The 12,968-nt window shown below is 35.8% G+C and overlaps 1 protein-coding gene across 2 annotated transcripts in view; it reads left to right on the plus strand.

Moving 5' to 3' along the window:
- Positions 1-12,968, plus strand: part of PHC3 (polyhomeotic homolog 3) — an 84,346-nt gene that overhangs the window by 28,850 nt on the left and 42,528 nt on the right. For both annotated transcript variants that reach the window (XM_030863799.2, XM_060298424.1), the window contains exons 7-8: positions 3,949-4,195; positions 10,459-11,330. In XM_030863799.2, coding sequence (XP_030719659.1) covers positions 3,949-4,195; positions 10,459-11,330 — 1,119 coding nt within the window. The remainder of the gene's footprint in view (positions 1-3,948; positions 4,196-10,458; positions 11,331-12,968) is intronic.

Below are 12,968 nucleotides of genomic sequence, written 5' to 3' on the forward strand. Positions count from 1 at the left end.
TGGATTCAAATACATGTTCTACCACCTTCTCATTGTATATCCTTAAACCTCAGTTTCAACAATATAAAATAAAATAAATGTATTGCTTCGTAGAGTTGTAATGAGGATTAAATAGGTTAATAAATGAAAAACAGAACAGTGTCTGTTACCTAGTGAGCACTCACTAAATGTTAGCTGTTATTACTTATGCTAAGCCTCAGTTTCTTCACTGTGAACTGGAAGTAATAACTCAGAGTTGTTATAAGGAATAAATGAGACAGTAATCATAAATAAAGCACTCAGCATAGTGCCTGGCACATAAGATATCACATGCTACTAATTACTGTTTTTGTTATGCACTGTCTAAAGATGAGTCATGAATTTGGTTCTTAGCTTTCATGTAGCTAATAGTGAAGAGAGAAGCTCAACCATTTAAAGGATTTGCAGTTTCCAAGGTAAAATAAACCAGTTATTAGGAAAATACAACTAACAAACTCTCTAGAGCACAGTCTGTTTTGTGGGTTCTCATAGTCAAAGTAATTTGTAGAATTAGCTCTTTGGGGTCCAGTTTGATGTGTATAGGTATGTGGCTTTCTAATAATCTGACTCAATTCAAGGATAGACTGAGGAACTAGAGGGATGGATTGACCTTTAGGAACTTCTCTACTAATGTTTTTCTTTGCTGTGCTTTAGAAGTGGCAGTGAATGAGGCTGACAGTGGTAGGTGATGCTAATATTTTGAATATTCCAGTGGTAACTTTCCTCAAGTTCAGGGCTGTTAGTTTTGAAAAATTTGTGCTCCACTTTGTTAATTTTTAAACATATATTTGCAGTTTTTAAAACATTTAATTTGTTTGTAATTGAGAAATACCAAATTTGAAGTTTTATTTTAGTACTCTTTAACTGACAAAAGTCAGTATAACAGTTAATTTTTCCTCAGTATTAAAATTTATAGCATACTGTAAAAAAATGAGAAATTCGGAATATCTTACCATTTTAAATGCTCCATCTCTTCTCCTTATCATGAAAAAAAAATGTGACTTTCAGAAAGATATCATAAGACTAAAAGTATGTTATAGAAAAGTAAGAAATCTTACCAAGGCTCTCTGGGCAATTCTGTAAGAATTGAGGAGAAAACAGCCTTTTAAATTTAAAAGCTAGAAACAGTTCTACTGCTGGCAGTGTGACATGAACTCTTAATTTCCTTATGTACGAAGAAGAGATCCTACGATAATTCACACATTATTTGTTAGATCCAAATTAAAAAACTGAAGTGAGGGTATTTGGATAATCCACTATAAAAATGTAAGGTGTGAAATTAGCAAAAATACTTTGTGGGAAACCTTGACTTTTTCAAAAGTCAGAAAGTTTCCCCAAACTGATCACAGGAAAAGTTCAGATGAAATTAAAGTTGGGCATTAGATGCCATAATATTCTTTATCTTAGAAAGGGTGGGTTCTTTTTAAAAGTGAAGCTCTGTCAAGGAAATCTGAATATGTGATCTATTAACAGCTCAGTTAGCTCTGTATATGCTTTAGGAGTATAGTTTACATGTTTGAAATTTATTGTAAATATTTAAGCCAAGATGACCATAGATAGTAAAGCCATATTCTAAAATTTATCTATTCATATAAATAACATATAGTATATAATACGCACATGCATACGTTTTCTTTCAGAATTCCAGAAAACAAAAGGAAAATTAGAAGAAAAATATATTATTCTATAGAAATGGACTGCTACAGCTTAAGGGTTCACTGTGTCAGATCCTCATTTACTTTGAATATGCTTTTCCTTTGAAGGAAAGCTTTTGTTTTTCAGGTTATAGTTCAGACCTTGATTACCATCATTCTGTGGTCCACCTTATACATTATTTATGGCAGATGTTAAATTTCTTGCTGTTTTTCCCTTGCTTCCTGAGAGATTTTAATATTCCTCTGCTAGACATTTGTTGAGATTTCTTTTGGTAAAACATGAACAGATTTTAATGTTAGCTTAAGAAAACCATAAATAAAACAAGATACTTAACAACAACAAGAGCAACAAAATCCATGCAATACATTTTTCAGAATCAGATATAGGAGAATACCTCAGACTTGTGTAGTTTCTGTTATGTCTGCAGCCGGAATTGCGGGGAGTACAAAAATGAATGTCAGAGATGAGAGCCTGCCAGTCAGAGTCCCAGTATTTCACAGACACAGACATTAGTAATTCTAAACCAAGCTAGATGTTTGTCATTGGTATAGGCCACTATGATCCAAATTCTATGGGAAAAGCATAGAGGGGAGGAGAAATTATTTCTAACCAGGGACTTCGAGAGGTTTCTTTGGGAGAATGGGTAGAATTTTAATGGTCTTGAGCACTGTGTTGGGCTTCAAGAGACAGCGTTGAGGAAAGAGGAATTTGAGCAAGGGCTCTAAATGAAGACAGTGCAAGGTATGTTTGGAGAAGGGTGAGCAGAACAGTTTGGCTAGAGTATGAGGATTGTGAAATAAATAGTGGAAAAAGGGGCTCAAAGCAGTTTGGGCCCAGACTGTGGAGGGCTTTGAGTGGCAAGCTGAGAAATCTGGATTTTAGCATATTTTATTTTTGCATTAAATTTCAGTAATACAGCAGTAGTTAGTCCATTTACAATGCTGTGAAATATTTGACAAAAATCAGAGAAGATGCTCCATATGATCCACTTAGAAAATTCTTTCAGTAGCTTAGAATAGAACTGATTAAAACTTCAGCTGCCCTGAAGTAAACATTTATTCAGCATCTGCTGTTGGCTGAACACTGCATTGGCACTTGGAAAGAGAAGGTATAGAGCATCAGTTAATGATACAGCTGTAGAGACAGAACACACATGAAACTGAAGAACATTCATAAAGCAGCAATATATTTGTTACTTTAGAATCTCTTTTACTTCAGTTTCCCTCCCAGGGCCAGTGCTAGCATAAATGTATTAGGTGCATTCATTTCTGAGGCAAAAGTTTAGGAAGCTATTGGAGAGGCATTTTTGCCTTGCTGTTTGAAAATGTTATAGACCTCAGGTGAGAGTAATTGGGATAATCCTTGCCACCATCCAGACTGGCAGTGTGTTTAGAATAGCCCCGGTGTAGATAGGAGTCATCACGTAAACCATTTCAAGGCCATGCATGATGTCTTTAGTTCATGGGATCTAGTTCTCAAAGGCAAATGAGTGTTTCATAACCACCACAACAAAATCTCACTAACTCTTTAAAGTTAGTTAATAGGAAATGCTTTTCATAATTATCACAATGGGGTAGGTGATTTCATGAATTTGTCTTCTTACTTAGAAGATTAATGTTCCCTTATAATCTCTATAGACCTATTAACTTGCTTTTTTTGTTATCTTTCTGATCTTTATTAAGATAGCAATATTATATCCACACTATCCTAATTGTGCGTAGTAATTTCTCACAAGTTTATGAGGGACTTGTAGCCTTAAAATGTTTCACAATCCTGTCATGGAGAACTCAGTGAAGTAGAAGGAATTGCTCATTCTTCCCTCCACACCCTGGGCTCTCCCACCTCTGCAGCTTTGCTCAAGTTTTCCTTTTTGCCTGGAATGCTCTTCCTCGTTCTCCTTCCTTTTGACTGTCTCTGACCTGGTAACTTTAAAATGCAGTATGTTGCAGAGTAATTTCCTCATATTGATAGTTCATTTGCAATATATATATGTGTATATATATATATATATATTCTATTTTCATTTAGTTCTTAACGATTCTTTTCCTTAATGTCTTTTTAAAAAAATTGCCACTTAATGTTTAAGATATGATTACTTAGAATAATAGCTCCCCTTTCCTTCAGGGTTAATTAGTTGTTTCAAGTGCTTGTAGCTTTATGCATAATATAAAAAGCATAATATAAATGTGTTGTCATTGTTGTTATAATGGTAGTGATTACCACATCAATTAATACCATCTGTTTCATCCTTATTTTTTGTTATGTGGTTCTTAGGTTCAGAATTTAACATTACGCAGCCAGAAGTTGGGTGTATTATCTAGCTCACAAAATGGTCCGCCAAAAAGTACTAGTCAAACTCAGTCATTGACAATTTGTCATAACAAAACAACAGTGACCAGTTCTAAAATCAGCCAACGAGATCCTTCTCCAGAAAGTAATAAGAAAGGAGAAAGTCCAAGTCTGGAATCACGAAGCACAGCTGTCACCCGGACATCAAGTATTCACCAGTTAATAGCACCAGGTGGGATAAAGCTTTTGTTGAAAACAGTTGCATTATTCATTTTCTTAGCAGGCAGAGCAAAACAAAAGATGTCCATTACTTGAAAGAGAATACTTTTAAAACATTTTAAAATGTGAATTTTATAAGTTAACAAAAGAACAGTAGTGTAGCTTGAAAAAAGAGAAATCAAAAGAGCCCAACAGCTAAAACAAATTATAATAATAAAATAGATTTTTTGGGTCAGTTGACATTTGATTAACATCTTCATCATGTGCTGATCTGCTGTTATGTCGATAAAACCTTTTAGCTTTAAAATAATTTGCCTGTGGTTTAATGTGCTTTAGTGGAACAAAATTAAAAGCTTTTTAAAAAAAGCAAGTATGTATTTTTCTTTAACATTGTCATTGGTGGAAGGAATTTATCAGTTTCCAAAAATAAGGATTATGCATAATTATTTTCCTCACCATGTTGCTATTTTTCCATCTTTGATTTCATCTCTGAGAGGCAAATGTCAGGGAATCAACTAAGTCGTTTTCATTTTCATCAGCCTTTGAATCCCATGTGTGCTCCCTCTGCCATCTACAGATAATGTTGCTTCATGGTTCTCATGCTGGAAATTCTGGGGCCGTGCAGACTGAGTTTCCTTACCGTGTCTTCTGTTCATCTCAGAATTTCTCAGTGTTGAGCTTTCTTCACTTCTAATAGGATAAGGAATTATCTGCTTTCTTCTTTAAAGTTAGCACTATTTCCTTGTGTCATTGATTGCATCTTTTTTACTGACTCCTGACCTTCTTTCATAGTTATTATAGCATCTTTTGTCTCCCTCATGCTGGATCCTTTCTTTTGCTTCTTAAACATACTTAGATCTCTCCTATTCTTAATATATCTACATATGGTGTTTGTTTGTTTGTTTGTTTTGTTTTTGTTTTTTTTGGTACGCGGGCCTCTCACTGTTGTGGCCTCTCCCATTGCGGAGCACAGGCTCCGGACGCGCAGGCTCAGCGGCCATGGTTCACGGGCCCAGCCGCTCCGCGGCATGTGGGATCCTCCCGGACCGGGGCACGAACCCGTGTCCCCTGCATCGGCAGGTGGACGCTCAACCACTGCGCCACCCGGGAAGCCCTCTACATATGTTTTTATACCAGTTTAACTATTGTTTATTGAAAGAGTGTGTGTGTGTGTGTGTGTGTGTGTGTGACGCACTGGGCTAGATACCTCACATATGTTACATTAAAAAAAAAATCTTCCTTTGATCCAGCCTCATCAGGTAAGCATCTTCTTTCTATCCTTTTATAATTATGCATTACTTTTTTTCTTTTTTTTGCATTACTTTTTAAAGATCCATTTTACACTGCTGAAGGTTGCCTTTTCTCTTTTTATGTTTCTTCTGTGCTGATATTGCCAACATTCTCTGTATCACGCAATCTCAAGATCTTGGAATTGTTTGATTCCCCTAGTTAGAAATCTCTCCTTCTGAACTTGTATAGCATTTAAAAAGTATATATTTATTTAATTGTCTGCACTGGGTCTTAGTTGCAGCATGCGGGGATCTTTTAGTTGCAGCATGTGGGATCTTTAGGTGCGGCATGTGAACTCTTGGTTGTGTCATGTGGGATCTAGTTCCCTGACCAGGGATCGAACCTGGACCCCTTGCACTGGGAGTGCAGAGTCTTAACTGGACCACCAGGGAAGTCCCTTGTATAGCATTTTTATATTTCTTTGTGGTACTTTTTCTTTTATAGTTATTTATATACTTATTGATCTTAGCTTTTCTACTAGACAGTAGGTAAGCTCTTTGAGGGTAGGGAACTAATATCAAGCACCTATGTGTCAGGTACTTTACATTTATTAAGTCTTTTAATCCTTTTTCAGATTAACCTTTTCATTCTTTTATCTTGACAGCACCAAGTTATGCCTTATATGTACTTGTATCTATAATAGGTGGACAATAGTAAATATTTGTTGGATTAATAGTTGATTTTTTTTTCCATTTGGATTTTGGAAGTTATAGCACAGTTTTTTCCATTTGTACTAACTAGGTATCACTGCTTAGAATTCTTCAATCTGAATCTTAGATAAGTGAAGGGTTTGTTAGAATGTATGAATAATAAATCCACTCATAGTATGGTTAGATGTGAATTCTTTTTTATAAACATCTGTGTGCAAGGTCCTGCTATCTATATGGCATGATAACAGGATTTTTGTACTGTATTGTCCAGAGTATTCTTAGCCTCAAACCAGCCTCTGGCCAGTGTTTTTCTTTGTTTTGTTTTCTGTTTGGCTGCGCTCCATGGCTCGTGGGATCTTAGTTACCCAACCAGAGGTTGAACCCATGCCCTCGGCAGTGAAAGCGCAGAGTCCTAACCACTGGAACGCCAGGGAATTCCCTGGCCAGTGTTGATGGAAGGAGTTAGTGTGGAGAGGCAGTGACCCACTGTGCTTGGAATGACTGCTCAGGGGACAATTTATATTGATTTCTATAGTTTTGATAGATTATAATGGAGGGTAGGTTAATTTCCTTTCAAAGAGAAAGGTAGGAACTCTTTCAGGGTTAGTTCAAGCAAAGAGATCTGCTTTTGGATTTTCATTCCCCCTGAACTCACAATATCTGGTTCTAAGTTAACACTTATTCTTCCCCTTTTCATTGATAGTGTGATAATATCTTTCTAGTTGCCTTCCTCTGATGGCCAGTATTTTATGTAAGTATGGAGGAGACCAGTAAGCTAAAACCATCTAAGAGTAAGAGGGCCTTACACCATCCTGAGACTTCAGGACCATTGCAATTCCAGATTTAGAGCTTATGTGTATTAACCAAACTCCAGTTTTCTGTGGTGTTACTTTTTAGAAATAAAACCAAATGGAACACCCTAAGCCACATAAACCTTTGCAGCTTCCAAACTTAAAAATTCAATTTTAACTTAAAAATGCAGTTATTCAAAGCAATTTGTATCTTCTGGCAAGGCAGCAGTTATAATTTTTCTACCCTTTTAGTTTTTCTGCTCTTGTTGGTATGGAGTTAGTCTGAAGCTAAGACTTTTTTTTTTTTTTTGAGATTCTTGAATTGGTAATTTGTCCTTTTCTTCAATTAGAAAAATGCTTGCTCCTGCAGGTCACTTTCAAGTGTTAAAAAATCTGCTTGTATTCTAACATAGTATAGTCTAGTAATTATTATAATAGACATATAACAGACATGGTTATTATTTCCTTACATGTATTTCTAGGGTGCTAACATCATTTAGTTTTCTTCATCATTTCTTCTTGAGGGTGGAATTCCCACTTGATATTTATTAATCCTATTTTTAATATATAAAATAAAGGCAAACTTTAACCAAATGTCTGGAAATTATCATGAACTATATTAGAGCTCAGTCTTTAGAGCTTTTATGAAATAAGTTAGAAAAAATATGCATCTTTTTTTGCAGACATTAATCCAGTATGTAGTGAAAAGACTAATTAGTCTGCTTAGGCTATCATAAAAAAATACCATGGCCTAGATAGCTTAAACCAGGGGTCCCCAACCCCCAGTCCACGGACCAGTAGCAGTCCTCAACCTGTTAGAAATCAGGCCACACAGCAGGAGGTGAGCGGCAGGTGAGTGAGTAGTGAAGCTTCATCTCCCGCTCCCCATTCCTCATTGCTCACATTACGGCCTGAACCACCATATCTGCCCCCCTCCCCATCCCTGGAAAAATTGTCTTCCATGAAAGTGGTCCCTGGTGCCAAAATGGTTGGGGACCACTGGCTGAAACAACAGAAATTTATCTTTTCACAGTTCTGGAGGCTGGGAAGCTCAAGATCAAGAACTGGCAGTATTTGGTTTTTGGTGAGCGCTCTCTTTCAGGCTTGCAGATGGCTGCCTTCTAGTGTGTCCTCATACAGTCTTTCATCTGAGTGCAAGAAGAGAGGATATCGAGTTCTCTTCTGTCTCATCCTGTTGGGTCAGGGCCTCACCCTTTTGACCTCATTTAACCATAATTACTTCCTTAGAGGCCCCCTTACCAAACACAGTCACATTAAGGGTTAGGGCTTCAACATGAATTTTGGGGGACACATACATTCAGACCATAATAGGAACCTAGACTCAGCTAAGACTGTGGATTCTTTTATACGCAGCGCTGCCTCTTAATAGCCAGGTGATTTTAGGCAAGTCACTTCACTACTGAAAGTTTCTTCACTTGATATATACTGGATTAGTATAGTACCCTGTGTACCTCATGGGGTTGTAGTAACTACTGAATGAAGTAATATATTTAATAATTTACAATAATATATTTAATTATTTGCAATAATAAAAGGTTCTGCTGCATATGTGAGAGATGATGCCAATCATTAATTCTCCAGTTATAAGGCCACCCTGACAATACTAAAGTGTTTATTAAAATCAGAGAAATTAACACACGTCATGATTCTCCAGAACACTAGGACTTTTCTTATATGGAAGTATTGTTTAAGATATCCTCAGTTATTCTGTAGTATATGTGCTTGTCAGTTGGACTTAATGGACTAATATAAAATATATAGACTCATTTTGATTTCTGATCAAAGAAAAATTTTATTTAGGCGAAAGGATAACTATTACTGTATTGAATTACCAGCTCTAGAAGGCAAAGATTGCTTACTTGCTAGAGCAAAGAAAGACTTTTTATTCCCATGAATATAATCTCCATTGTACTTCAAGAGTATGGTAAATTTTAATTATAGCTTAAAAATTGAATTAAAGTGGGCCTTTGCTAAACCTCTATTTCCTTATCTGTAAAAGGGTACCTACTCAACAGGTATTTTGTGAGTACAAAGGAGAGAGATGTGAAAGCATCTTAAGCCCCTTGGTGGAAGGGTACTCTATAAAAGTCCAAGATTTTTTTGAATACTCTATAATAGAGAGTCTTTATCAACACATTTATAAAGTGCTGACATAAAATTTTCAGTCTTAGTTTGAAATGCTAGTCTAGTTATATGAAAATTACTTCGTTAGATGAAATTTGAGATCTAATTTCCATTTTGTTTTTAACAATTCGTGGGTATTTGTTGAACCTTCTAAATGCTTCTTTCTTGAGATGTTAATCAGATGTTAATTTCCTTAAAGAATCTCCAGAATTTCAAATAATAATGAACCAAATACAGAAAGGTTGAAAAAAAGTTGTTAGAATTTTTTATAAGGTCTTTGTCACAAATAATGGTTGAATGTAAAAATAGATACAAGGCATTACAGTCTGAGATTAAGAAAAAAGTTTTGCCTGTCTTTAGGTATATTTTAAATGTGATAATGTTACATGATATTAATATTAAGTAATCTTCAGTTTATCTTCTGGTGAACCCAGTTTCCATTCTTATTTAGATAGAGAGGATTTCACCAGCATCTCCCTCTGTGTGAACATGTGCACCAGTCAGTATGCAGAAGAGGCATAATGATGTAGAAACTACTTTCTACTTGATTTTGCTAATTCTTACATATATATTTCCTGTCATGAGTGGCTCCCTTGTGGAGAAAACTGGTATTATCACTTATAGATTACTGTAGGTTTCTTTTAGTGTATGTGGGAGAGAGAAGTAAAACAGGATCATTTGTCTAGACAGCATGGCTGATTGCGTCATTTTTTCTGCAAGCAAAACTATTGCTCTCCTGGATTTGGAATGGCCCCTGAAACTTCATTTCTTACTTACTGTGATTATTTAACCATGCTGTAGGATTCACACATGTGTTTTGCTTAAGTAAATTAACTTTTTATACAAAATATTTTCCTGGGTCAAATAGTACCAACTATTCATCTCGGTTCAAATTGGGGAACTTATTTGGGAAGCTTTATAGGTAATTACATTGACTGTTAGTTGGAAGAATGTTTAGACATGGATTAGAAAGGATGAGACCTTTATTTTATGATTTTGAAGTTATCTTTATTTATATTACACTTGTTCAGTTACACTCCTCTTCTTCCCAGAGAAGGAATTCAAGTGGATAAACTTTGTTAAAAGTTAATGGAAATATTCTGGTGACATATAAAATTTCATAAGAATAAATCGTGTAGATTCAGATTTATGAATCAGTTGTTTTAGGCAGTTTTCTTTTGGAACTTATCACAGTACAGTTTGTTTTATGAAATTATGTAGTTTTCCAAGGAAAAGTTGTTTGTCATTACATTTTTGAGCCATTCTTGTTGGGAAGACTTGTAATAGATTTCTGATGATTATGACCTTCTGATGCGAAAACGTTCCTCATTTAGATTTATTTTAAAATTTATGTGATTACTTTTGAAATAAATACTAATTGTCATTTTTTTCTCTCACAGCTTCATATCCTCCAATTCAGCCTCATCCTCTAATAAAACATCAACAGATTCCTCTTCATTCACCACCTCCCAAAGTTTCCCACCATCAGCTGATGCTACAGCAGCAGCAACAGCAAATTCAGCCAATCACACTTCAAAGTCCAACTCAAGACCCACCACCATCCCAGCACTGTTTACCACTCCAAAACCACGGCCTGCCTCCAGCTCCCAGTAGTGCCCAGTCACAGCATTGTTCCCCAATTCAGAGTCATCCCCCTCCTTTACCAGTGTCTCCTAGCCAGTCACAGTCAGCACAGCAGTCTGTAGTGGTGTCTCCTCCACCACCTCATTCACCAAGTCAGTCTCCTACTATAATTATTCATCCACAAGCACTTATTCAGCCACACCCACTTGTGTCATCAGCTCTCCAGCCAGGGTCAAACTTGCAGCAGTCCACTGCTAATCAGGTGCAACCTACAGCACAGCTGAATCTTCCATCCCATCTTCCACTTCCAGCTTCCCCTGTTGTACACATTGGCCCAGTGCAGCAGTCCACCTTGGTGTCCCCAGGTCAGCAGATTGTGTCTCCAGCATCACACCAGCAATATTCAACCCTGCAGTCCTCTCCAATCCCAATTGCAACCCCTCCGCAGATGTCGACATCTCCTCCAGCTCAGATTCCACCACTGCCCTTGCAGTCTATGCAATCTTTACAAGTGCAGCCTGAAATTCTGTCCCAGGGCCAGGTTTTGGTGCAGAATGCTTTGGTGTCAGAAGAGGAGCTTCCAGCTGCAGAAGCTTTGGTCCAGTTGCCATTTCAGACTCTTCCTCCTCCACAGACTGTTGCGGTAAACCTACAAGTACAACCACCAGCATCCGTTGATCCACCAGTGGTAAGCCCTTGGAAGCTCTTTGACTTTCTTGCCGACCTGAAAGTAAAAACAGTTTTCTCCCACGCTATGTTATATCATTAGATCTAAATGCCAATGAATTTAAAAAGCTTGAAATTTCCATCTGTCAGTATCTGACATACATGCTGTATGGGCAAAAAAAAAAACAAAAAAACCTTTTGTTGTAGTATGGTTGCATGCTTGATAATTTGTAATGGTTATTGAAGTCCCTCGTTAATTTTATTACTATTTAAACAAATCCATCTGCTATCTTTACAGAGTTGATTTTTTTTCCCCAAGGGAATGCATTTGAACCAGTGTCATCTGCACAAAGTTTTTTCTCTTAAGGTGATTATCCTTCATAGATCCCTTCTGTTGGCTTGTATGTTCTTAAACGTATGGTTTATCTAGCTAACCTTTTTGGTTGTATGCATTCTGAAGTACTAGGCCTTTATGGGGCTTTTGCTTCAAGGTGGAGGTATGCTTGTATGATGTAATTTTTTGGTAAACTTGTATTTTGTAATTAAAACTTTGTAAAAACCAGTTATTCTAGGAAAGAATCCAACTTTGCAAAAAAAACATTAACTGTAGGCCATCTTTTAGAATTATTAAACTGATTTTTAAATTTCTACTAAGGGAGAATATGTACTTAAAATATTTCTCATTTAAAAAGCTAAGAAAATCTCAGCGGATGAGTTGAATACTGAGGATGAAAAAATCCACTGGGAGGAGTAAAAGTTTTGAGTAACTGAGATTGTGGTGAAATTTATCAAAATAAACCTCTAGAAATGGTACATACTGCCTACAGAGGAAAATTATCCTGAAAAATGTTTTTCTTTTAAACATTCTATAAAGGACTTTTAAATTTATAAAATAATTTATAATAAAAATTGAAATAAGGTCTCTAAATGTTAGAATGATCAAATTCATAATTAATTTATAACTGAGGAAAACAATATTCTCAAAAGAGGTTTTATTTTTTTATTTTTTTGAATTTTATTTTATTTATTTTTATACAGCGGGTTCTTATTAGTTATCTATTTTATACATATTAGTGTATACATGTCAATCTCAATCTCCCAGTTCATCCCACCACCACCACCACCCCCCAAAGGAGGTTTTATATCAAACCTCACTAAAGAGATTTTATCACTTAAAGGCTAGTAACCATAAACTCAGAAAGGAAAGGGGTTTCAAAGTCTGTTCCTTAATGGGAAACATTTTGGTGCTCAGGATGCAAATTTATAGATTCTTTATTCTTGTCATTCTGACTGATCTTAATAGGCATGAAGAGATTGAATTCCACTTCCTACTCACTTTTATTAAGAACAGAATTTGACAAAGACAACAATGGGCATCTAGAAATAAGTTTGTATTTCAATTATTATGTCTCTATATTTTCTTTTAATGTATTTTTGAAGAGTTTACAATGGATATTGTAATATAAAAACACAGGCTTAAAAGTGTACAGTACCTTCAAAGAAATCAAATTTAATTTGAATTTATATTCTCACTTTCTAGTTCAATGAATTGGTTTCTAACAAGTAAAAAAATAAAATTTCTCTATATGCCTTATATTTTTCTAATTATTTTTGTTAGGGCAGACCTTGGAGGAACATGTTTGGGATAGAAATATCAAAA

The sequence above is a fragment of the Globicephala melas genome, chromosome 4 (assembly GCF_963455315.2).
Source record: "Globicephala melas chromosome 4, mGloMel1.2, whole genome shotgun sequence".
Taxonomy (NCBI): Eukaryota; Metazoa; Chordata; class Mammalia; order Artiodactyla; family Delphinidae; genus Globicephala; species Globicephala melas.